General features: G+C 40.2%; 1 protein-coding gene and 1 long non-coding RNA gene across 2 annotated transcripts in view; one reads left to right on the forward strand and one right to left on the reverse strand.

The window, feature by feature from the left end:
* fstl5 (follistatin-like 5) overlaps positions 1-27,687 on the forward strand; it is a 176,705-nt gene that overhangs the window by 120,085 nt on the left and 28,933 nt on the right. The window contains exons 8-10 of the mRNA XM_084009730.1: positions 5,563-5,683; positions 24,722-24,883; positions 25,660-25,794. Coding sequence (XP_083865856.1) covers positions 5,563-5,683; positions 24,722-24,883; positions 25,660-25,794 — 418 coding nt within the window. The remainder of the gene's footprint in view (positions 1-5,562; positions 5,684-24,721; positions 24,884-25,659; positions 25,795-27,687) is intronic.
* On the reverse strand, positions 15,107-16,001 carry LOC311013897. The gene is made up of 3 exons (XR_014597203.1): positions 15,887-16,001; positions 15,239-15,441; positions 15,107-15,207 (listed from the first exon to the last, which is right to left on the reverse strand). It is a non-coding gene; the product is annotated as an uncharacterized lncRNA (long non-coding RNA).

Raw genomic sequence — 27,687 nt, forward strand, 5'->3', positions numbered from 1 at the left:
CCCATAATGCTTTGGTGCCTTATTCTGGTGGGTTTAACATCATCTCTGTATTGTGGAGATGTAACACTGTATGCAACGTTAACTGCTTCCAGATTCCTTTTTCAGAGGATGAATAAATGCAGTTGTGCAAAATTATATGGCAGATAATATGAATGGGACTGAATCACATTGGCCTGGTTTATTATATATCCAACTTCTATCAAGTAAGGTTTTGGATATTGTTGTTGAATCTATCGTATGGTCTAGGAGCCCAGAATCACATGCATGCCGTCATCTCCACTACTTCTATATCATCTCTGGCATTAGATCTACTGAGGCATATACTCTACGCGGTGCTGTCATCCGCCTGCTTTTAAATCTATTTATTATGCTTATTGATCTTCTTAATGTTTGACCTCTGTTTTTCTCCCCAACAGATCCAGTCCCAGGTATGGTGTTTTTGTTTTTTGTCCCAACAGAATGACATTGTTTCCTTTTTTTTAATTTTTATTTATTTGTTTCACTTTCATTCACAAAAAGCCCACAAAGCTACTGAGGAGCTTACAGCAAATACATGATGCTGTCAGAAATGCAATGGTTGGGAACGTCAAATAAGTTGAACATTATGTTTTTTCTTTCAGCAACTGCATCATTTTCATCCAAAACAAATATTCCAGTGAAATCAGCATAAAAGATGAGGCTGGTGATACATTATTGTACTTTTGTTATTGTCAACAAATCCTGTGAAAATGTCAAAGACAACCACTCGTTTGAACCTCTCTCAATCATTTCACTAATCAAATCAAATCAAAGTAGACTAACTATACAACTTTCATTCCCATTGAATATTGAAATCTTCAAATACAGATGGCATCACATTATACTTATTCTTTTTATAAATGGCTAAATAGTTTTCTAAACAGCTGGGGAAAAAAACTAAACAAACGCTGGCTTTAAAGCAGCATATTCGGGTGTTTCTTTGGTAAAAAGTAATTGCAGTTGAAACTGTTGACAGTGAGAGCTGTGGATGATGCATGGAGAGTAATGGGAAACATTTTAATTTTCAATTATTAAAAAAACAACATGCTGCTCAATCTTTTTTCAACTGTCTTTTTTTCAAAGCCGTGAGCACCAAAAATACAAATACACTCCAACTCCATTATAATGGGGTGGAGGGTGAAATGATAGCAGCCAAAATATCAAAACAGTGGCATACAAAACTGAAACGATCTGTGTGGTTAAATACCACCAGAGACAAGTGAGGAAAACAATGATTTTTGTAATTTTGGTGAACCTGTACTTTCATGTAAAAGCACCCCCAATATAACTTTCCTCAATATACTTTGATTCTTGGCGAACATGTTTCTCCCACACCTCAAGGTATTTTCACTACACTTATTGTGTTCCTCTCACAAAGTTTCATAAGGCCAAGCTGAAAACTCCTTCAGAGGCCATTTTCTGAAATGCCTCATCACTACTAGGGGTTAGTGATCCAATGAGGTGGCACTTTTGTGTCCTCTTAGAGGTGACCTGGCACTGACAGCTTTATTAATTATAGTTTCTTGAGGGCTATGGCCTATTTGTAAATCCACCTCTACCTGCCCTTGTCTCCCTTCCCTCCCTGAGTAGTCATACACCGGCCTGCTTTGTCTGCAGAGAGCTGGGTGCTGGTGATAGCTGAGGTGAGGGTGGTGAGGTGAGGTGGAGGAATCATGTCGACAGCCCCCGCCATTGCTCGTTCCACCCCTCTGAGTTTCATTTCTCCCCCCATTCATTTTTCATTTAAGAAGGTGACACAATATGCTCTCAGCCCAAGGGGCCAAAACGCACCATCGATTTCCCCTCATATTGTGAAGCTCTGATGCTTCACTCAGCTCGAGCCGTTACTGAGCTTGTAAGTAAGACCGGAGCACACCGGGACGAACTGATAAACACACCGTGTGCCTGTAAACACGATGGCTGACTCTCCTCGCTTGTCTGTAGACATTTAAGGAGAAGCTAAATGCCAAGACATAGACAGCCAGCAAAGATGTGATCAAAATGTCAAAAGCTATTTAATGAGAACTTTTCTTGTCATGAGCTATTCTGAAAGAGGACTGATAATTAGTCTTTTTATTAAATGAATTCTGTGTTTAGTTATAAAAAACAAGAAGCACAGGCAGACTTATGGACATTCTTGAGAGCAGAGGTTCACACCACTAAAATATATAGTTTTTTTAATGCATGGCAGCATTCAGGAATGAACACGTTTTGGCATGTGGCCTTCACCAAGTTAGTGGGTACTAAAGAGGACCTTAATAAAGGCTGAGTGCTGGAGCACATTCCTTTCTGAAAAACTGCTGTGCATTAAAAAGTGAAGAAAACGTTTTATTGTCAGCACAGGCAGATATTTTGTTCAGAAAAAAAAATGGTTTATGCAATTACTTGATTTAATTCTTGTTTTAAAATAACTTATATTATTTTGATGTGTATTTTATTTTATTCCCCTCGAGTTAAGGGGGAAAAAGCAAACTAACAAATAATATAACACATTTTTTGTTATATTATTATTATTATTATTATTATTATTATTATTATTATTATTATTATTATTATTATTATTATTATTATTATTTTTAAAGGCATGAAATTGAAATGAAAAAGAAAGACCACAATAGCAAGTGCAGATACAATTTTTAAAAAGTTACAGGGAAAGTTTGCGAACAAAATGCTCATACGCTCATCTGGATGTCGAACTAAACATTGCATCAAATTATAAATTATTCATCAGCCAATGCTTTATTACAGTAATTCCAAAACATGTCTCATAACTTACATGCTTGCCTCTGTCCTGCAGCTATGTAAGACCCAAGACTCTATATAATACAAAAACTAATTGTAATGACTTGCCAAGGCGGCTTTTTACTGCAGCTTGATCTGAAAAAGGTGGCACTTATTCACTCTTTGCCTGACGGATTCATCACACCAGCACACCATCAATGGGCTCATTAGCTTTGGGGGCTTCTGTCTGTACAGCTGATTAACTTATTCTTTTGTTTCCTCCTTTTCCATGTCCAGCACCATTTTCTTTGAGTTCAGGATTAATCCTTGTGCCTCACGAGGGACATTATTCTGGCTTTTATTTTTAAAATGTTCTGATCTTTTTTTTTTTTCAGTTCAACCTAAGCACCTACTATACGTCCATAATAAACTGTGTAGACAATATATGGACACTGAAAATGTCCCCTTTGAAACCCATTCAAACCCGTTTCATCCCTTTACAGCATAAAATCATGGTTTAAGGCATTGCTGCTCTATCATGCATTTGATGCAATCAATATTGTTGCTAGCCATTGACTTATATTGTACTGCTATTACATTTTGTTAAGACTGTGGGATAAAAAGTATCCGAGCATTTAGTATATAAAGTAGTTCATAGCAGCTTTAAGGCCTTCACACACTGGGAGTGTGATGACTAAAAAACATGAAAATGCAACATACTCACCAGTGAATATGATTATTTTAAGCAGCTGAGCTTAATTGTTGTATAGCTACTTAAGCTATTTTATTGAATTTCCTTTTACTAAAGTGCTCTGAATGATTTTCCTTTGGTAAACATTAGGGCTGTAACGATACACGTATCGAAGCTGAAATCGCGACACTCAGATCCACGAACCTGTCTCGCGCCACGAGAAGGCAGAATCGCGACACAACTTCCGGTCCAGATCAGCACTATGAGCTGTAAGTAACACCACATTAACACCCTAGCGGTCGTTCGCTAATTCTCCGCCGTTGTTCGTTCACACGGAGCGAAGCACCGCTGGAGTAAAGACGAACCGCTGTGTAATTCACACAGAAAGCAGCGCAAAGAGACGTCCCGGTACACGTCATGATGATGACGTGTGTGCGTTTTCAAGGGGTTTCCCTGGAGTCTCCCTGTCACTCAAAACCCGACGGAGGCTAAAGTTCACTGAAGTCTCGGTCCGGAGGGCTGACCGTCGCGGAGATTTTTTTTCATCATAAACACTCGGTGAGTTAAAGTTTTTTTTTGCCGGTGACAGACGCTGTTTATCGGGCAGAAATGTGAGGAGGAGTCGGTAGGACGGGCGGGAGGAAGGACGCTTCTCCACGTACAGCTGCGGTATTTGTTTCCCCGTTGCCAAAGACAGTTACAGTTACTACGTTACCTTAGTTTGGTTCTGCAACGTTGCTTTGTGGGACATTTCTCTGTAGTAAGTTGAGTGAGGGACCTGTGCAGTTAACAGACCATCAGATAGACACGCCCTCCACGCCAAATCTGCATCTTACATAAATCAAATGTTTAATTTAAAAAAATAAATAATATCGAAATTTGTATCGAACCGTGGGTCAAAAATCGTGATACAAATTGAATCGTGAGTTTGGTGTATCGTTGCAGCCCTAGTAAACATTGACATATTGTTTTTGTCTAGGAACTTTATTTTGAAGGTTAAGATCAAGAGGAGTTGATCTGTTCTGCACTCTATTGTCAGGGGTGAAAGGAGTAATAAAGTTTGCTGTTTTGGTGCGGACCATAAACTCTATAAAGAATGGGCAAACAGAAACCCATAGTTTTCTGAAGAGCAGATAAAAAGCTCAAAGTGGGCTGGTCTATTAGTAAAGATACAGCATAACTCGGGGGAATGACTTGCTTTTGGAGCCAGCCTCAAGTGGACATTTTAGGAATCGCAGTCAGCGTTAGTTTCATTTCTCAGCAATGGAAGTTGCTGCTTGGTTCCGAGCCGCCATGTTCTTATACACTATAGCATACCAGCTCCTAAATGAACAAGTGGGAGTTATGATCAAGCCTGGAATTGGTTAAAATATTAAAAAAATGTAATGACAATATATAATTTGATTGTAGTTGTTTAACATGGACTTTTTTGCCCTTTAAGGATGGACGTAAGGAAGTGAGTCACAAGGGTTAACAGTCACAACAAAGCATCCATTAATCGTGTTTTAGTTGGTTCTACAGTTCACATCATGGCTAGAATTTGGTTTAATTACACATTTTGTTTATTTTAATTAGCCACCTGAGAAGTGCAATGTGTTTTGTGTATTTATGTGACATGCATGTTAACCAAAGGATTCATTTTTTCGGGCTTTCGGGTGCAGACAGATTTGAAATTAGGAGACATTTTGTTTGACCTCATGTCTGCAGCACTATTTTGCCCTGTTTTTTATTTTCATTTGAAAGCACTTTGTAATTCAATTCACATCAATAAAAGCCATTTTCATCAGATCGATTTTTCCTGATTGGAAAAATGACTCGTCCAGAAAACTATTTTCCTCAAATGTTACATGAAAATGTCATTTTCCTCATTTATATTCTGTCATCAAATGGTTTTATTTCTGTCTTGGATTGATTGACATTGCTCTACAAGGTGCTTTTTTGGACGATTGTAAAATCTTTCATTGCCTATCCTGTGAAACCTGTTTATGTTCTCATCTGCATTCTGCAGGCTTGTTTCATCCCCATTTAAACTGTTCATTTCCAGCTTAGAATTGCTTCAAACAACACTGCAACAAAACTGCCACTGATTTTTGTACGTTTTTGTAAGACTTTTCTCTTCCTCTCTCTGGTAGGACTTTGGGGATGATGGCTCACTATACATCACCAAGGTGACCACGACCCACATGGGCAACTACACTTGCCATGCTGATGGCTATGAGAAACTTTTTCAGACGCACACTCTTCAAGTGAATGGTAAGAGACTGCCACAAAGACAGAATGTTTATAAATTCATCATCTTCTCATCAGTACCAGTGTTATGATCCGGCTCTATGACGGGCAGCAAATAAGGGCATGTGCGAGGGATTAACTAATAGAAAGCAGTTTTTTATTAAAAAAAGGTTATTTAGTTTGACAAATGTAACAAAATACAAATTCTAACAGGAAGCAGGAGAACATTCTGCCAATTCTACATTTCAATTGATAACCACTTGGCCTGCATTCTTCTTTGAGAAAGAAAATGAGAAACGTTGCTTTGCATTAATTTGATGGAAATTCGGCTCTGTTGTTTGTCTACGTAGATGGAGACCTTATTTGAAAATAACCAATCAAATCTTGTACGAAGCAGAAATGTCTGCTTCCTATCATTGGTTGAGCAGATGGTCCCACTGAGCCAGACAGCAGCCTGCTACACAACACAAGAGCCACAGACATTTTAACTGACTTACAAACATGAGCACACCATGTCTCTCATGCCAAACAAGACACCGGTACGTATCCGGCTGAGATGGTAAGGAGCATTTGTGATATTTCCCTAAAGACCTATTTTCTTCCTTTTTACTAAGTAGAAAGATTACATACATTTAAAAACACTTTTGGTAAAATGTTGGTGTAATTTGGAATCCATCAGCCACTATATGGCTGCAAGATAGATTTGCGAACATTGCTCTCATTGGTCAAATGGATTTTCAAGTTTTCAATTCAAACAGCTCTTACTTTTGAGAAATATTTAAGTCAAACTTAATTTGCTTCAATTTACTTCATCTGTTTCTGTGGATTTTCTGTGGATTAAGTGTGATTTATTGCACTCTTTTCTTTGACTGATTGCTCCAGCTATTTGCTCAGTTCTGCTTCTATTGGTTCCAAATGAATCATCGTTGGTCATTGTGGTCATTGTTATTCGACACATCACTACAAAAACAACCAAACTCTCCTGATACTACAAATACAGCAAATTGGGTTGTTTATTCCCAGGACACAAAGGTTTTCTAAAGGGTTCAAAATGCAGTGTCTCTATGAATAGCTGTGGATGGTACTCCTTATTAATGAAGACACTATAAATAAATGGATAAACTGTGTGACACAATGTTTGTCTCAGAGAGCAGTTGTGCCATGTACTGTTTTGGGTTTCCTGTTATAAAATCAAACGCATGATAATGTGGCGTGAATGTTAGACTGGTAGCTTGACTGAAGTCAATATGTGTGACATTTAACTTCCCTTTCGGGGCAGTGAAGTACTTCGCAATTATGAACAGTCTTTCATGGCACATGTAGTGCTGCTAAAATAATCTGTTGTCGAGTCTAGGGGATTAAACCACCCCTGAGCCTTGTGTCTGTACCAGCTACCAACAAGTTACCCAACTTACAAAAAATAGGATGTGGACCTGACCTTACCTGAAAACCCAGAGGAATTCTGCTAGCTTCCCCGCAAAGACGCACACTTGACTGTGTGACTGCCAGCTTGCAAAGTACTCAACAATGAGGGTTATCAGTCATTGTCCATTACCAGAGTTGTGTTTGCAGCAGCACGCCACTCTCCTCTACTCTCACTCTTGCTTCACTTGACACTTCTGGCACGCTCGTATTTCGTAAGACCTGCTGTCTCAAGATTGACAACCAGTCAGAAACAACAACCTCTGACCCCGACCCCGGCAGCTGTATCTATAAATATTTATTTTGTCTCATTCAGTTTGATTCAAGCCCAACAGGCTGTTGAATTAAATATGTTAACCGCCGTTCAACTCTGACCTGTCAATTGCGCCGATTCAACCAATAGAAACAGTGTTGTAATTATGTAGATTGTTTTTGGAAACATATACGTCATTATTCTAGCCCTGTATCACTGCTTTGTGTCTCACAATATTACCTTACCATACAAGAGACTGCAGCACTGTTCTCACAGGTTGCTTATAGTCTCGTGGCTTTGTTCAATATGTACTTCACGTCACGCACGTTGGATACATAAGATACATCTTTTTGACTGAAGACCTATACTTTGAGTCAGCCTTGATGCCCATTATCTGAGGAGAGTTTTGCATTCCACTTACTGCTAATTAGTTTTGGATAGCCTTCAGCATGGTGAACCTGCCATGTGAATGCTGAAACAAAGTCCTTATGGAGAGGACAATGGAGTGTTGTCGATTGAGTTTGTGTGAATGAGCCTGTTTTCTGGTCCTAATGAGTTGACTGTGAATAAACCACAGTGTGTGTCGATGATGATAGCCCCCCATCTTCATTATACTTGTCAGACAGTTAGTCCATTATCATTCTTCTGACAGATGACTCCAAGGTTAATTGTAACGATCTACAGGTCTTATTATTCCAAGTTTTGTTTTTACGGAAACAGAGTGAATCTCATGAGACCTGTGACTTTTGGTGGTAATTGAAACTGAAACTTCCACATGACCTTTTTTTACTGCAGACTATGAATTTAACATTCATAGTCTGGGTGAAGTCTCTAAGGACCAGCTTATCACCCTGCCATGACTACTGACAGCTTCTAAAACTCAATTAAAAAAGAGCTGAAAGAGTCATTCTGAGAAACTGCATTCAGAGTGCTGTCCATCACGTTGAGGCCACACCAGAATGACAAGATATACAATATTTTGAGTTTTATTCAGGAGAGCAGATGAAATTTAGACCTTGCAGCTCTTTTAGAGAAACTTTTGATTTCCCTGTGAAGCATGCAGAGTTGTCTGTATACAGTATACTGTAAGCTTGTACAGTGAGTGGAGGATCATTCAGCACTTTTGGGCTTTAATCCCTACTTTCCCCACTTACAAATACTTACTTACACACTGACTCATCGAAATGTCCCTTGCAGATTTTACACATGTACTTTGTGCATTTTGCATGTGCTTTTATTGGCAGTAGGCTTCTTTCTAGTTACACTCGTCCTTTCTTTGTTGTACACTATTATCTTATATGTTGTTTGTTTCCTATCCTCAGAATGCCATGTCTGCTCTTTTTTTTTCTTTTTCTTTTATCTCTAGACCTTCCTTTGTTGCAGTGAAGCGACTTTACCCACAGGAATCAATAACATTGCATCTAATTTGTACCATGGCTGTAAAGTTTGTCCTCTCACAATGACACTTTGGAAGAAAACAAATAGTTTTTTAGACAGGTAAATTAATGAAAGTTGAATCATCAAATACGCCAACCACTTCTCCAGCTGAAAAAATACTTTTAGTTTTCGACAGGGGAAGCTACATTTATTGTGGATGAAAACATCATTTGAAATATAAGTATTTCTGATGGGTAAAATGTATTATTTGGACCCAAATGTTGTGTTTACTTTTTCACAGCAGCATCATCTTTCAAGCGGTAGCTCTCACTGTTTGCTGATATTAATGATGCATAACACATACATTACTCATGCAGTATACATCTGCATTTATTTGTCAGTGTCATTCACATTTGCCCTCTCCCCATTTTTGAGAATGATCTTGTAATACTCTTCAGAGAAATACCACCTTATCCTGGTGGGGGGGTTGTGTGCCTCTGTAACCCTGGCAGTCATGTTGTTGGGGTTAACAGTAAGAGCTGATGTGCCCGGCGGCCAAGCCTCCACCCATGGGGCCTTGCTGGGAAGCAATGTGAGACTGCCACAATGTAAGCCTGCAAAGTTAGCTGTAGGTGGCAAGCAAAATATATGGTGTGCTGATTCCTTGCTAAAAAGCCCTCAGGACCTCGGGTGTCATATTTCTAATGGGAAGAGGAGGGAGCTACCGAGTAGTTGAGCTCACCTCAATGCACAGCAGTGGAACCAGAATCCCTGATCGGGGCTGGACTGTCTCTTTTTCCAAAGTTGCTGAGCTGTTGAGGGGATACTCATGAGTTTTCTGCTGAGCGAGAGGGTTGTCAACATATACATGAGAGGGTTGTGCATAGGTTCTTTAAAGCAGTTCAGAGCATACCGACGCCAAAGCGTGAGCCACCGGTAGACGTCATAGCTTTCTTAGGGGTTGTCTGGGTAACAACAAGGAGAGGAGGTAGAGGAGTGATTGAGAGCAACTAGGGCTGCAATAATTAGGGCATTAGTTGATCAACAGAAAATAAATCTGCAATTACTTCGATAATTGACTACAGTTGGGACGTGGTAAAGATTTCCAAACTGGTTTGTTATTTTGCCAAACAGACACAACTGGTATACTGGTCGAATTAAATGCCTTTTCATTTTTTTCAGATTCCGTTTTATTTTTGAAAAACCATTCAATAAACAACGCACAGGATTTTATCAAAGAAAGTCCTTCAAAACCATTATTGAACAAAACATCTATCTTTCTGCAAAATAAAGTGCTTCACATTATAAATAAAACATTCCAGCCTTCTTAAAGTTAAAAGTGCTTTCCATGTGAGCTTCACATTATAAAATGAAAAAGAAAGTCTGGAAAAAGAAAGTACTAGTCTTCAAAACACACATATATATATTAGGGCTGTCAAAAGATAGATTTTTTTAATTGCGATTAATCGCATTTTGTCCATAGTTAACTCGCGATTAATCGCAAATGAATTGCATTTTTTTTTGGCACATTTTTTTTCTTCTAAATATACCTTAATGTATTTTTTTCATATTCTTAATACTTTTAACAACATAAGGGCAAATATACTTGATTTATGAAAATGTTTATTTAACACTTCAAATATCCCCTTACCAAAACATGGGATCAAAACATGGTTATAAGAATATATCACAAACAATTAATTTAACAATTAAAGTGAACATGTCACAGGAGATAGTGTAACAGGAGATAAGTGCAGTTAGGATATAATTATAGCTAATACTTGAACATGAAAACAACATGAACATGAACATGAAAACAACATCAATGCAAACATGGCAAGTGAAAACAATATGACAGACAGTAAAAGAGCTGTGTCATTAAATCTGTGTCTCTGCTGTTTGCTTCTATTTCTTTGAACTGAGCCAGTTGCTCAAACAGACAAGTCTGTTAATATTCTCAGATGACAGGGCAGCTCACTTCTTCTGAACAATGTGCCCAGACAGTGAGAATAGCCTCTCAAACGGTACAGATGTGGCGGGCGTTGCCAAGTATTTGCGTGCAAGGCTGGCCATCTCACTGTGTGCTCCCTCATATGTGGACCACCACTGATTAGGGTTGGCCTCAATGGCAATAGTGGGCTCTGCCCTGTAGCGCTCCACCCATTTATCAACACAGTCCTCCTCCTCATCAGAAGAAGACTCTTGGGCAAGCATGAGAGCCAACATCTTCTTCGGTGGCTCAGAGGTAGATGGTTGCTCTGGATGTGCAGGCCTCTCCCTCTGCCTCTCCCTGAGCAAGGCACTGACAGAGCGCCACACCTCAGCCCTGTCAGGTCTGCTTAGACACTTGAGGTCCTTGAACCTAGGGTCAAGTGCTGTGGTAACCCTCAGCCATGTTATGTTGTTTTTTTCCTTTCGTTCCTCCATGTCTTTTGTGAAGGTGTCCTTGAACTTAGCCATATGAGCTGGGTCATCCTCAGCAACCTCCATCACTCGTGATAGATGACACAATGCTGGCAGCACCATCGAGCAGGACACAAACTTCTCTCCTCCCACAAGTTCACTTACGTACCTGTAATACAAGTGAACACACACTCTCTCTCTCTCTCTCTCTCTCTCTCTCTCTCTCTCTCTCTCTCTCTCTCTCTCTCTCTCTCTCTCTCTCTCACACACACACACACACACACAGATTACTTTAAACAACAAAAATACTATTAATGAAAGAATCAATAAATTACCTGCAATGCTCCAGGACTGTCGCCAACCTCTTCAGCTTATCCAGCTCAGCTGTTGTCGGCATGGTGACTTTTGTCGCATGTAGGGCCAGTGCATCTTTCAGTGGTTCTTGATTCCTCAGAATACGTGTGATCATCTTGAGGTTACTGTTCCATCTCGTTGAAACCTCCTGTGTGAGTGCCTCAGTCTTCTGATTGTGTGCAATTTGCTGCTTTTCAAGCTCAGCGGCGTTAGCTGGGCTATGCTTGAATTGACCCACAACTTTAAGGCATTTGGCCAGTGCGCTGTCAAATGGGCTGTTCTGCAGAGAAACTGTTATGGATCGATGGAGGCTATGTGCGATGCAAGGGATATAGTTTCCTGGCCGCTGCAATCATGTTTCGGGCACTGTCAGTGGTGAGTGTGCTGACTTTATTCTCAATTTCCCACTTTTCGGCTACTTGCATAAAGTGCTCGGCGCATGTGTCGGCGTAATGCCTGTCCTCTGTTTTCATAACAGTCAAAGCGTTTGAGGTAAGTTCCCACTGTGGGTCAAAATAATGCGCAGTGACCCCGAGGTAATTGTGATTACCTAGAGATGTCCAGTAATCTCCGGTGAGTGCAACCGTGTTAGCTTGTCCCAGCGCCTCCTCCACTTTAGCTTTCTCGTCAGTGTACAGGTCGTGTATCTTACCAACGGTAGTTCCCCTGGAAGGCAGGTTATATGTGCTGTCGTTGGATGCTATACAAATTATTTCAAGAAGACCATCATCCTCCACAATGTTAATCGGCCTGCAAGCTGTAGCAACCCATTTTGCTATCGCTGTTGTGAGCTGGTTGCTTGTAGACTTGTCAAGGCGCCTTGTTTGAAATGTATCCAGGGTCGTCTGTTTTGGCCGAGGGGGCGGCGGCGGGCTCTCTGCATCTGCCGTTTGTTTGGCTTGCAAGTGATATCTCAGACTGGACGTACTTCTATGGTAGCTCATTTCATACCCACAGTACGCGCAGATGACTTTGGTCCTATCGACTGAACCATCCGGCAGTCTTTTGAAGGGGAATTTGCCGTTCACAAGTCCTTTCTCCATTTCTTCGCTTCCTCCTTTGTCCCGTAGTGGCGCCAATCCTGCTTCTTCTTCTTCTGCCTCCCTCTGGATCAAGACTACAGGTGCCACCGACGGCCATAAATCATACAATGCGCGTTTTTATGTATTATTTTTTTTAAATATCGAGCATTAATCGCGTGTTAAAAAATAAATAAATATATATATATATATATATATATATATATATATATATATATATTTGGGTTGCACGGTATAAAGGCACTAATTTGGTACAGGGGTACTGAGGCATTTAAAACGGTACTGTATTGCATTTCGACGGGACTGGTACTTGCAGCGCCGCCGGCAGCCCGCAACAGCGCAGCAAACTTGCCACGTGACGTCACTGCGTTGTAACTACAGCTGAGAGGACGAGGAGCGAGCCGCACCTTGGGGAGATAAAAAGAAAAAGCAAGCAAGCCGGAGGAAACAGTTAGCAAGTTAGCGAGCAGCGTGGACTGGAGCAACAAACGGAGCAGGAGGAAAGCTTGGAGAGAGCGAGAGAGAGAGCGCGCGAGAGAGAGAGAGAGCGCGAGCGAGCGAAGCACGGAGAGGAGAATGGCTGCTGCAACCGTCACCACGCCGCAACTTGTGGACAAACCAGCGGCGCGAAGTGCGATATGGCCGTACTTAAAACAAATGCGCAAGGCGAGGCAGTTAACGCCGATGCACCACTGTGTAAACGGTGTTTAAAACATGCATGGCTAACGGCGGAAACACCTCCGACTTAAAGGACAAGCCCCCAGACCTGCACACTGAGCTCAGGGAACGACAGGTCATTTACTCAGGAAGAAAAGCCACATTCAGTGCTAAAAGCAAGCGCCACCGCCCTTCACTCTTAACAAAAGTAGCTCTGGAAGAAAAAAATAGAGCTGGTTTATTTATATTATTATATTTTATATTATTGTATTTATATTTTCACATTTTTAAAATTGTGTGCATTAGAAAAGCTTGTCTTTGTGGTATTTTATTTTATTTGCTGATTAATATGTTATTGTTCTAAGATTTTCTATTAAAATAAAGTCAGTAATGACATTTTTTGCGTTTTCTTTTTATTTGAAAAAGTATCGAAAAGTACCGAAACACATGTTGGTACCGGTACCGGTACCAAAATGTTGGTATCGTGACAACACTAATATATATATATATATATATATATATATATATTTGTAAGTAGTCAGTAACAGTCAGTAACATTTGATGAAAGCTTTTCCCAAGCAAATGAACAAAAACATGCAACACACACAGTATACACACACACAAATATATATATATATATATATATATATATATATATATATATATATAGACACACACACAACCACACATTGTGGGTGTATGTATTATCATCTCTAAAAGTAATTTTTTTCTTTGCTCATTATTCTTTGAAGCAATATGTTACAGTGGACTAAATTGCCTTAATTTTAATCATATTTTGATTCCTTGCAGTTAATAATAAATCAAATAAAGTACACTAAAAAAAAGAAGAAAACGAGCGCACAGTGAAGATGACACTTCCTTCGAGGTAGAAAAAAAGCGTGCAAATAAGGCAAAGTTGTACTCCATGGAGAGCCATTATTCTTCTTAATTTCTGTCGCAGGTCTCCAGCAGTTTTTAGTTTTGTTTTACCCTTGAAAAAAACTTTTTCACCGTCTGTATGATGTACATGTAATATATTGGATTCAGGCTCTGGATAAAATTGTTGTATGAGCTGGATTACTCCCACATGTTCCCAAAGCTCAGGTGGGATAGTAATCTGGGAGAGGAGGAGGCTTTCATCATGGTGTGAGCATATTTGTCATGGTGTGTGTGTTTGTGAACATGAATGTCAGTATATGAGTGAGTGTTTGCATATATATATATAAAAGTGGTCAAGGAAGGAAAACAGGTGAAGTAGCGACAGGGTCATGGGCAGCCAAGGCTCATTGATGTATGTGGGTAGTGAAGGCTGGCCCTTGTTGTCTGATGCAACAGACGAGCTATGCTGCTCAAATTGCTGAAAAAGTTCACGCTGTTTCTGATAGAAAGCTGTCAGAACACAGTGCAACACAGTTGGTTGTGTATAGGGCTGCAGACCAGTCACCCTGCCCATGCTGACCCCTGTCCTCTGCCAAAAGCACCAACAATGGGCACATGAGCATCAGAACTGGACCACGGAGCAATAGAAGGAGGTGCCCTGGTCTGATGAATCACGTTTTCTTTGACATCACGTGGATGGTCGGGTGCGTGTGCTTGGCCAAAAAGCAAAAAGGGTTCATGAATGGTTTGAGGAACACAACAACAAGCTAAAGGTTCTAAATTCCCCCAGATCTCAATCCAATCGAGCATCAGTAGCCCCCTTACACTGCCTTTTCATTGCAGGTGTATCACTCCTTTTTCCGCACCGCCGTCATTGTAAAAGCTACCGAGACTGAAAGGGGTGACAGAATGTTACTCTTCCAAGACCGCAACGGAGGGAGTCACAGAGGCAAAACGAGGAGAGCCAGCCTCTTTGTGAATGGAGCGAAATCAAAAATATTTTACTGAAATCAAAAGCTATTTAATCAAAAATATCTTGAAAGGCCAAGTCACATGTTAACATAGGTTCCCTTCTTTGATATCACATTCACAATTCTTGCATCCATTGAACTTGTGAGTTTTTCGCAAGTTTCTGCTTGAATTTCTTTGCAGGATGTCAGAATCTCCTCCCAGAGCTGCTGTTTTGATGTCAACTACATCCCACCCTCATAGATCTTTTGCTTGAGGATGCTCGAAAGGTTCTCAATAGGGTTGAAGTCAGGGGAAGCTGGTGGCCACACCATGAATTTCTCTCCTTTTATGCCGATAGCAGCCAGTGACACAGAGGTATTTTTTGCAGCATGAGATGGTGCATTGTCATGCATGAAGATGATTTTGCTACGGAAAGCACGGTTCTTCTTTTTGTACTGTAATGGGAATTTTGGATGTTTGTAATTTATAATCAGAATATTTGTCAGGCCAGACGTCGATCCGCATCTCCTCATCTGACTGTTATGCTATGACGAAAATGAATGCCTGTTTGTAGATGATATGAACATGAGTGCCACATTGACATAAGATAATTTCAGGACTATGACGCCTGTGTTCTGTAAATCTTGACCTTGCCTGTACATCTTGTCTTTGTAAGATAGGACATGATCCGTCCTTTGTCCATGGTTCCTCCTCCTTAAAAGGGAGATTGTTGTTAGACTCAGGGTTGTTCCTGCTGATTCTGAACCTTTGCATCAGAAGGCAGGGGTGAACAGTACTTTCTTCTGCAGATGAGAATACTTAGTGGAATAAACCTCGGAGAAAAAGCTGATCCTGGTTGTTGATCTTTATTGGGCAGATTCATTTTTCCACAACAGTACCAAGGAAGAAAGTGGTCAGTCAGAAACTCTACATACTTTGCTGAGGTTTTTTTTACACCGTCAGTGACCCTAAAGGGGCCTACCAGCTCTCTCCCCATGATTCCGGCCCAAAACTCCACCACCTCCTTGCTGACGTTGCAGCGTTGTTGGGATATGGTGGCCATCCATCAACCATCCACTACTCCATTCATCTGGACCATCCAGGGTTGCGCAGCACTCATCAGTAAACAAGACAGTTTGAAAGTTACTCTTCATGTGTTTCTGAGCCCACTGCATTGTTTAGGGGTGGCAGAATAATAGCTTTATGCTATTAACTGCTATTAACTGTACACTGCTGGAGGATCCTACACCTTGAGGTTCGTGGAACTCCAGAGGCACCAGTGGCTTCAAATATCCTTTTGCTGCTTTGTAATGGCATTTAACCAGCTGCTCTCCTAATCCGATGAATTAGTCTGGTAGAAACTTTCCTCATTATGCCTTCAGCACGAACTGTGCTCCGAATCAGCCACAAATCTCTTCACAGTACGATGATCACGCTTAAGTTTTTGTGAAATATCTAATGGTTTCATATCATAAATGATAACAAGAATGTATTGATTCAGTTATTAAAAGCATTTAAAAAAGCTTTGGTAGCACCCAGTATTCTGTTTGAAGATATCAATAAATATTCTGTCTTCTCTCGCAGTAAATCTGCGGGGTCTCACACAGCCTTATTAGCTACAGAGAACCATGAAATTATTCTACTCGCTCTAAACTGGAAAAGTGCGTCATTGTGTGTATGTATATATACTTTATATATATATATATATATATATATATATATATATATATATATATAAAGTATATATATATATGCATGCATGCAGACACCTATTCGGTTCTCACAATCCAGTGGTTATGACAACAACCACCAAGTAGAATGTGATTAAATAGTTGTAACAGGTCTGCCAGGCCTAGTTGAAAGTCTCCCAGTACTGTGAGGGTGAAGTGGTCTCCTGCCATGGTGTTTATGTGGCCTTTGCTCTTACGTGTATGTGTGAGTCTGCTTATCTTCTACGGCGCTATGGTCGACGGGAGCCTTGCTAAGTGATTGACGACTGGCTGGGGAGCTTTATGATGGAGCTGTCAGCCCCGCTGTGTCGCATTCTCCTGGCAGTGGCTTCCCTGACACTCTCAGAAACACATCACAATGCAACTTCTCTCACATCTCGTTTGAATCGAGTTTTGAGTGGAAAAATCTCACCGACCGACTCAGCAAAGTAAATGGTGCTTTGCACAAATTGAGTTTGCACGTGCACATCGGTGGAGTGTGCAAGTGGCATATTTTCAAAAAGGTACAAATTTTCCAGTTTAGAGCGAGTAGAAGAATTTCATGGTTCTCTGTAGCTAATAAGGCTGTTTGGGACCCCGTGAAAGATGCAGATTTACTGCGAGAGAAGACAGAATATTTATTGATATCTTCAAACAGAATGCTGGGTGCTACCAAAGCTTTTTTAAATGCTTTTAATAACTGAATCAATACATTCTTGTTATCATTTAATGTCATTAACAATATATAAGAGGAGAGTCCCTTCAGAGAAAGCCAGAGGCATCGCTGTAGTTTCAACCCTTCAGTTGTGCTGTAAAACCATCATTAGCAGCAGGTAGGGACACGGATGAAAGTAACACTGAAGGATTCAGTGCCGGTGGCAGAGACGTTTCATCATGGTTAGTTTTATTCCAACAACACGGGACAACTCTGCTGGGATAACTGTGTGCCTGCACACCTTTAATTTCCTAAACGCACAGAGCTTGCAAACTGTTCAACTGTTGTTGGTAACTTTTTTCTCATTTAATCAGTAGAAATTATGATTTTAAAAGAATGGTCTACATTCTTAAATGATGCCGTGTCACTTTTAAGACACAGTGAGATATTTTACAAGTCCTGTGTCTGTGTGTTAATTATTCAGATAAATACGTCTAAAAACGAGGGATGCCCCAACCAAAATCAAAACCAGCCGGTTGTCAGCTTATCGGCCATGAGCGGTGACCACCCAATCAGTCTCATACATACATTTTCTTTTTGCTGGTCAAATTTGCTGGCACACAGTACAGACGCACACAGACACACACACACACACACACACACACACACACACCATTGGTGTGCGAGTCCTTCTATATGAGTTAACAATTTGTAACACCTGCAACCCATGGACAAACATGGAAACAATTAACAGTTTTGAATTCCGATTACCCGTGAAAAAAATTGTACAAAAATGTTTGTGTATTCTGTCAACTATAGTTCTTAGTAAGAAAGATAATCGGCAAAAACAAAAAACAGAATAGCCAATCATCAAAATCAGCAAAATTACAATCATCTTGAGATAACTTTTCTTGTGATATGACATTGAAAAATGTAATTAATTGCTTTGAGTAGCAAACCGTGCTTATCCCAAACTAACAACTATTACATCCTGATAAAAATCAGCTGAATTTGTTCTGAACTTACATACATACATACATACATACATACATACATACATACGTACATGAGATATAAAGTTCTGTATTTGCATGCATGCAAAGTCCTCAAAATGTGTATTTTTTTCAAGCAGTTTTCTGATTAAATACATCTCCACTTTTGGCTCACCACATTTCCATTCTTTTATTCTACCTGAGGGGAGAATGAAAGAATTTACAACGCTTCATTGTCCTCTATGAGTGACCAGTTGAAACTGCAGTATCATTAATAGATGTCTACAGCAGTGCAGGATGAACTTTTTTCGTCCATATTCAGTCGCAGTGGGAATTCCCTGACATGAGCTTTTCCTCGAATAATGGGCCTTTAACTAAGGAGTGACCTTTATGGAGCTCAATGGGCAGCCAGTGGGAATTTCAGCAACATTGATAGAACTTGGCTCTGACACACCCCTCCACCCTTCCCATCTGCCGGAGTAACTGACAGACAGCAGTCACATTTTCAATGTAGAGATTGATGAGCTAGATATCAGCTGAAACCTGACAGTAAAATCAATAAGGGGTAATACAATGCAAACTGAGGAGCATCGGCAATTTTTAAATGGCTTCTCAGGCTTAAGAATGAAGTGAGGAGTCAGAAATCAAATGTAAAATTGTAGCACTTAGTGAAGATAACATTTAATCATTGATGTTTATCAATAGTGATGTTTCCCCCCCTCTCACACCATCCATCGTTGTCACATATTGTCCCTTTAATAACTCGGTGTTTTCTAACTCAATTTAAACACCGTTCTGTTTACTTAATATGTCCGAACTCCTTTAGAAACTATTATCCACCAAGAAGGAACATTCAGCCAACATGGTTGTGAAGAACTTGAATGTAGGTCTGTAAAAGTTTGATCATTTACAGGTCTAATAGCCTAATAATCAGACTAAATCCAACTAATCAATAGCAAGTGATGTAGGGACGAAAAGATTACTTGAGTAACTTGAATAATAAGATTACAAAAAATTGTAAAATAAGTAAAATCTCTGCCTCCAGGCTTCGTTCAAGTCCTATCACCCACGTTAAGTGGCCTGCTTAGCTTAGGGATCATTGTTCCACACGAACAATTATCCCTGTTATTGTGGACACACACCACTACGTTCAGAATTAAGTTGGCACGATGGCGGAGAGCAGGGGCGGACTGGAGATTTCCCGAACCGGCCGGCGATCATTTTTCAATTGCAGATGTCAGTTATAATCATGGACATATTAAAACAGGTGATGGAACGGCCCTCCACTGCAACGCTGGCTGACCTGGCTTTCGCATCCGGACACGGCGTTAAACAGAGCTCTGCCTCTGAGGGACAGGTTGTGGCGAGCGGTCGCCGAGTAGTTTGGGATCGTGGGACGTACTGTAGCCGCTGTTCAGGGTCCGGTGGATCGCGGAGATGTGCTGCAAACTGGTCCTGAAGTCCACCTGGACCCGATCAGGATCGTTGAAAATGAACATTGTCATCCAGCAGTGAGGACGATGTAGTGATCGTCTCATTATTGAAAGAAGAAGAAAAAAAGATGTGCAGCTACCCTGCTAACTGCTGGATGACTTTATTTTCAACAGTCGTGTCCATGTGGACTTCAGGAGGTCGGTGGTCCAGTACTACCCCCAATATCTACGATCCAGCTGTTGGCTGTTTTTATTTTCTCAAGAAGTGAGACGGTCACAGAATCTCCCTCCCTGCTGGAGGACTCCATTTATTTTACGAATATACTGTATATTAAAAAATATATAATTATCCTGGTTATTTCTCTGTGTGAGAAATACAAGGTGGCGTGTGAGCGTGTGAACAGGTTGAAATGTGCGTGAGACTTGAGAGTCATAGGCGGGATCTGACACGTATTAATTATGCATCAAGAACGACGTCATCAACGGTGCTGAAAGAAATCCCCCGAGTAGCGTACGAAAGTGTTTTTCCATTTTGCAGATGAGCCCGCTTTATAGTGCTCTCCATAGAACGTCCCTATGCAGGGAGTAGGGAATGAGTGAATGATTTCGGACACAACCAGAGAAAACGCAAAAAAAGTTGAAATGAAAAAAAGGTGGTGGAGATGAGAAATAAATGCAAGGCGCGGAGAAGATGAGATGAAAAAGAAAAAACGATGGGAACAAGATGCGGCAAAAGGTGCAAAATTAACAGACATGTTTCTTAGTGTAAAGCAGCAGAGAAATGACAGATCAGGCATGTTTGGCAATAATGTGCATTAGGTCAAAGAGGGAATATGCATTTATTATGCTATTATAACAATAACTCTCAAACGTTTTTTAATTCCTATAATTTAATGTATTGTATTTGTTTGTCATTTATTTTGTTCTTGTGTTTGTATGTTAATACAGTATGCAACATATTGAAGTTTATTATTACTATTTAAATTACTTCCAAAAAAGGTTCAACGTGTGCCGTTTACACGCTCTCATAAAAGGCGGCTCCATCCCAAAGTCCCGGGCCAAATCTGTAGTCCCAGTACATCCTATCACTAGTAAGAACATATGGTATTTGTAGCGCTTGTAGCCTGATGTCGGTATGACTAGATAACTAATTTGTTTTAAATTCCAAATAACTCCTTTTCACTCACACACACACACACACACACACACACACACACCCCTATCTCGTCTCTCTCACTGCAATGCAAAATTATCTTTGATCCAATTAATCGATGGGATAATAATAGTTGACAACAAAAGCTGCAGTACTGCTGACTTTAGGAGTCTCAGTGTTCATCTAAATATTGTAACAATGATTTAATTTTCACACCGTTGTGTGTGTATTTATGTCCTCGCTTGTATGTTTGGGGAAACTAGGCTGGGTTTTTGAAGTCTTGGCAGGCATTGTGCCCCTCCCATCACAGATGTTTTGTTGAAATCAGGCCCATGAAACCTACAGAGGACTCGACTTCTGCTATACTGCGGCCATTCTCATTCACAGCACTGATTACACCTGCACTTAGTCTATAATTACTGCTTTCAACACGCTGCACCAAGTCCTTTACTGTAACCTGTCTGCCTTCTGCTGTGGTGTTACCAGCTCTGATAGGAGATCTGCAGCACAGAGTACCAACCTGTTCCATCTTCTCAAATCTCAAAAGCAATTTGCCCAAAAAAGGTGTGTGTGGGATAAAATGGGAGTTCAATGCCATCCTATCTATTTTCTATCAGGTCTCAATAGCTTCTGAAGATATTTCTATATGCTGTATTGGCGCAAACAAAAGACCATCCTGATCATGAGATCATTACCCTGCCTCCCCTTCTCAGCACCTGCTTCCAGATAGATTCGGATGGTTAGAAAAAAAACACAACCATACAAAAATAAATAAATACAAACATAAACCAGAACATTTTAATGGTATAGTTATAAAACAAGATAATCTGTAGCTGGTCGATATGTGTATTCGTTGGTTGAGTTAAATTCTGATATTTATTTCTGTTTGCTTTCCTCTTCTACAAACAAAAAAATATTAATGTGCAATTACATCAAGTTCTTGAATATAATATGGAGTTTTTTAAATGCAAAGATGTAAAGAAAACATGATGTGAGATTCCAATTGCTTGTATCACCAAGCATTCAGCAGAAAGAAGAGTCTGGAAAACAAACGTATTACTGGAGGTTACTGACCACTGTGGCAGCAATACAGGTTTGTATTTTCTCAAATAAAAAGTCCTGTGGATTTATTCTGCTTTAATTCCAACACCCAATTAATGCAACTTGGTGACATTGCCTGAGAGGGTTTATTAATGAGGTGCTGAAGGGAGTCTGGTCGATCCATGCTTGCACTATACGCCCGTTCATTAATAGGCTGTTGTGGTTGTGTGCCAGCAAAATCCATTCATGCCATGTGTAACAAGACCCCAGAACCCCCCCCCCAACCAGGGTCACACACACAAACAGCCTACTGCCTACCTACTCTTCTACATCCAGCTTACCTGTCATTTCTCAACTGACTCAGTTATCTCAACAGTTGAGGAAGAACCCAGTTTAGTTCCTGACTGCTGGATTTACCTTCTCCATCTTCAATGGAAGCAAAGAGTGACACGTTATCCTTGGTAGGGCTGCAACTATGTGTTATTATCTGGCCACAGTAGAGCCTGTGCTGATGTGTTTTGTTTTTTAGAGGGGATTTCTTCTTGACTCCTGGATGAACTGATTTTGGTGATCATTGATGAAGGTGAAAGCAACCTTGCATCCATAGTATGGATTCCATACTACTCTTGATATCTCATAAATACCTTGAGCAAATTTCTTCAAGTTTGTCTCAAAACATCTGCCAGGAACTAAGAAAAAAATGATAAGATATTGGTGACACAAAGGTTAATGTCACTGTGATCTCACAAATATGTTTTGTACCACACAACACAAGACTATCTATGCTAATTGTGACAATTTCTCACAAATGTCTCATAAGATAAAATGATGAAGTAATGACATTTTGGACAGACAACTCAAATTATTATTTAAACAGTTACTAGTTATTTGCATAGGGATCTACTGAACAACTCCTCTAATAATTTCTGCTCTTTATCACCAGTATCAGACTTTCAATTGTATTTATTGTGCAAATTTAATTTCAGAATTCATCAATTTTGTCTCAGTAACTTCTACATACAAAAATACCATTATTTACCAAAACTCTGCTCTGAACCGAGCATTCCCGTAAACACACTCAGTGACAAGGACAGATGTTGTATAGACAGCAGGATCTCATTCCTTTAAGTGAAAATGCAAAAAACAAATGACATAATTTGTATATTGCTTTAAAATGATACACCTTGTAAAATACTGCGATGGCTGCTGTTAGTGTATGAGCATTCAGGAAGATTGATGTGCAGATGCAGCTATAGATTCAAAAAAGCACGATTCACAAAGCAATTTCAACAAATGTAACTGTCACAGTAATGACACAACATCTTCTAATCACATTTTCTGTATGGATTCTCCTTTTTGTTTTTATTTATGTAAAGCACACTTAATTGCCCCTGTGTATGAAGTGTGCTATAGACATTTGCCTTCAACAAAAAATCCAAGGGAGGATAATAAAACCTGAGAAAGAACATGAGCTACACACAGTTTGTATATGCTTGTATAGGCATGTGCGAGGATATAAAGTGTGAGTTATAATCTTCCTTTAGCAGATTGTACAAAATAATGTCTCTGTGGGCTCTATCCCGTCAACCTTGTTACTGTTCAGGGCCAGGAGTGTCTCTGTAACTGTGATTGGTAAAGTAACCTGGGTGCCATAGGAGCCCCCGGATGGCCCACTCTGGATGGCGTGTTGGCAGTGAGGTTGACGTGAGCAGCAAAGCCCAGGAGTGCCGTGGTTACCAGATGGCCATGGCAACGATCTTCAGTCATTTCACTCACCTGGCTGAGAAGACTTCCTCTAACCCAGTGCTCCCAGGAAATAGTCTCTACAGCACGTCTGCCTTCTCTGCTCATGCCAAGACCTTGCTTCCATCCTCCACTCATGTCTCTGAAGTCTGTTTCAGAAAGCAGGGGAAAAAGAGGACACTGATTTGGGCCACAGAGGCAACTAGAGATTGCTCAAAAAAGATGTCAAGATAGAGAAATGTTATGTCCCTAGTTTAACCGCTGCCAGGCTGTTGTGGAATGACTCATGCTGCCTTATTATGTGCTCTGTAAACAGTTAATTGCCACTGTCCAAGTTTCAGTCAGCCTTTCTCTTCACTTCTTTCCTTTTGGAAAGGTTTTATCAATGTTATGCTACTCAAAGAAGGCTTCCTTCTTTAAAGGATTATTCAAATTCATTCTTTTGATATTTCCCATGTTTTGTGGAGCCAGACTCCAACAATTTAGCCACCGGGTGTGGAGCAAAACTTGTGGCATATTCTTAGCCACTGAATAAATACATATTGTAAATCTAATTGTGTGTTTTATTTATTTATGTTGATTTATGTTCTTGGAAGTACAGTTTGTAGGATTGTTTGTTTGTTTTTGCTTCAGGGTAAAGAAGAGAAACTCCAGTACAACAGCAGGGCAACGCGCAGAAATGTCAGCTGTTGGAATAGTTTGCAGAAGACATTAAGTTTGCACCTTTTCCTTCTTCACACATTTTGTTTTCTTGGCTTCTAACCCATCATTCCATTTCTGACAAAAGGATTACATGAAGTCAGCAGCTACTAACATCCAAACAGCATGGTAGCCTTATCTAAAGGCATTCCAAGCCACGAGTTCAGGATTTTGTGTCTTCTCTGAAATTTTTCTTTCAATAAAGTTGCCGCTCTCCTCAAGTGATTCAAATGTAAACAATATTGTGGGTGTGATAATTTTTCATTTCATGTGTTCCTCTCCTTGTGTCTCCATTTTCCAGTTCCTCCCGTCATCCGAGTGTACCCAGAGAGCCAGGCCAGGGAGCCTGGCGTCACCGCCAGCCTGCGCTGCCATGCAGAGGGCATCCCCAGCCCCCAGCTGGCCTGGCTGAAGAACGGCATGGACATCAAAACCAAGCTGTCCAAACAGCTCACCCTGCAAGGTACAGAGTCACAGGTTTACTGCTCACTGCCTTTACACTTGTATATATTTATTCCCACTACTGCTGCTTCCATTATTATTTTTAGTACTGTTGTTACTTACACTTTAATCCTACATTTGCTGCTGCTAGCTCAATGAAATAAGTGTCACTATTATTGCTTTTATATGACCTGACTACCTTGCCTCTTGCTTGAAATACTGTTTTTTATAATCGGACGACACAAGGTCTTGACAGTAAATCGTTATTTATACATCAGTCCATGTATTTCCATTTTCATGTTGACTGATGGTTGTCCCGCTTTGTTTCTTTATGAGCAATGAATGATGCTGCAAGGTGATTTACCAGTTTAACTTCTGGTTAGATGTCTTCGTTTATTGGGGCCATTTTCAGTTTAAAGATGTTGGTTGTACATCACTACATTTAGGTCATCAAGAGATTCATAATGTTGTGAGCTTGCTACATTTGTTTTGTTTGTATTCAGTTTGAAATGGCCATGTTGTTCTTTTAATTAACAGCAAAGAGAAGTGCCTTTTCTTTGAGGTTGTACACAATAGAATTGAACCAGAAACCTGTCCCAGTGCACACACAAACACAGCAAGTGGCAGACATGTACCACATTTTTACTTTGAACTCCTACCTTTTTGAATTCTCCCCAAAACAAACCCCTCACCTTCCTTCCCAACATATTAGAGACATTTTATGTAGCAGAGAATGGTAGCAAGTCTCCTTTTATCTTTGTCTTCTTCTGTCTGGTCTCTCTCTGTTGTTCCTGAAAGCTAATGGAAGCGAGGTGCACATCAGTAACGTGCACTTTGAAGACACCGGCGCCTATACCTGCATTGCCAAAAATGATGCTGGCGTAGATGAGGACATCTCTTCGTTATTTGTGGAGGACTCCGCGCGCAAAACTTGTATGTATAAGTCATGATATTCGTCTGTTTTGAACCAAGGGATAATGGTGCCATGCAAATGGAGCTCTTAATAATTAATCCTGTCAGTTCTTAATAGTTTATATCCTGTGATGCAGTGATAGAGCCTCTGTGAGGAAAGTAATACTGATACTATCTAGACTCTCTTTGTCTCCTGGTTTGAAGAAGGAACAATTGTTCATTCACTGTTTCTGGCCTCTAAAATGTGAAGATTTGCTGCTTTTCTTTATATTCTTGTAGATGGAGTCTCTTTTTGTTTTTGCCCTTGGTCAGACAAAACGTCCATTTGTATCGCTTCGGACAAATTACGACGACAGTTTTATGACATTTCTTCCCTCTATAATTATAGTTAAAAAACATTAAAATAACTGATAACTGAATGAATAATGAAAATAATCATTAGACACTGCATTTTTAATATGCAGTTAAATAAATTTACCGGTTTAACTTCTGGTTAGATGTCATATATATAATAATATTATTAATATATACTGCAAAATTGTATAATTACAGTATATATATATACAGTATATATATATTATTACTTGTGTGTATGGGGTTCTTGTCGGTTGTTCTGTCAGTTAGCCACCTGATTGTTCAACACCCCCTCCTTCCCTGTTCCATCCATGTCATGCTCCACGTCAGTGATTTTTGGCATGCATACAGTCTTAATTGATTGTTGTGGTATTTAGTAGTCAAGACTGCATGTAACCGTGTAACATGAGGGCAGTGACACGACTAACCTTCTTATACATATTTGGAAGCATTTTTTCAGCACAAACAATGTCCTCCAGTCCGCTCCCTGTGAATCGAGTCTTACACGGTAATTAACACTGACCTTCTCTGAAATGTCAGAATGTGTCTTCCGGGTTCACGACCAGTTGTTAGCGTGTTGTTCTTTCCTTTGGGTAATTAGGGTTCCCAAACAGCACACTTATTAACTTTGCAGTCAAGTCACACGTATCGAGTGTACACTGTTCTGCACCTCTCCCTCACGCAATATGCTTAGATATCATCTCTGTGGAATGGTACACCGGGTCGTGAATCAGAGGATCATGCTTGCCGAGGTTGGAAGTCACTTGTGTACTTTGAAGCTTTTGAAGTTCTACCTCGGGCCAAAATGGCGCTGGGAGATGGATTTTGCAGACCTTTTTTGGTGTGAGCAACCCCACAGGACTGAAGTTCAAAGGGGTGTCAGACAGACATGGCTGCACTATTATATTATGGAAGGGAGATTGGGGGGGAGGGCATATTTAACTTCACTGTGGTAGTCTGGCTTGATTATCTGACTGACTGCATCTTGACCAACCCTAGTTTTCCTGCAAGAATACCACCTTTATTGAGAAACTAGTTAGTGAGCAAATAGAGTGGTGAAGTCCCGCCTTTCTTTTTCTGGTACATGGGACCTCAAAATGAATTTCTGATGCATGTATTCCTATGGCTAGATCGAAATGATTTTCTGGTCCCGTTTGTTGTGCCATGAATTTCACATATTGTTTGTGGTTTTTAAAGATAATTTTTCATGCAAAAAAAAAAGGATTTATGGCGAAGAAGTTTGGTTTTGTGTGAGGCCGCTTTGTGAACTACAGCTGCTCTCGGCGCGAATGATATCCGTCAGTTTGAGCCAGCGAATCCTAGTCTCCTCACCGGACGGGAACCAAAAGCCGAACCTGCTGGAATGGGAACATTCAGGAACAAAACACACCTGCATCTCTGTTTGGTTTGATCGACACTGAAACGCTATGAGAAAGGGTGATGACGTGACGTCACATACGCGACATGTAGTCTTTCTCATTGTTTTCTCTACAGCCTTAAACTGAACAATTACACAATAAACGGTCAAACTCTTGACGTGAAAAATTATAATTTGAATCC

Source organism: Eutrigla gurnardus (assembly GCF_963514095.1).
Source record: "Eutrigla gurnardus genome assembly, chromosome: 5".
NCBI lineage: Eukaryota > Metazoa > Chordata > Actinopteri > Perciformes > Triglidae > Eutrigla > Eutrigla gurnardus.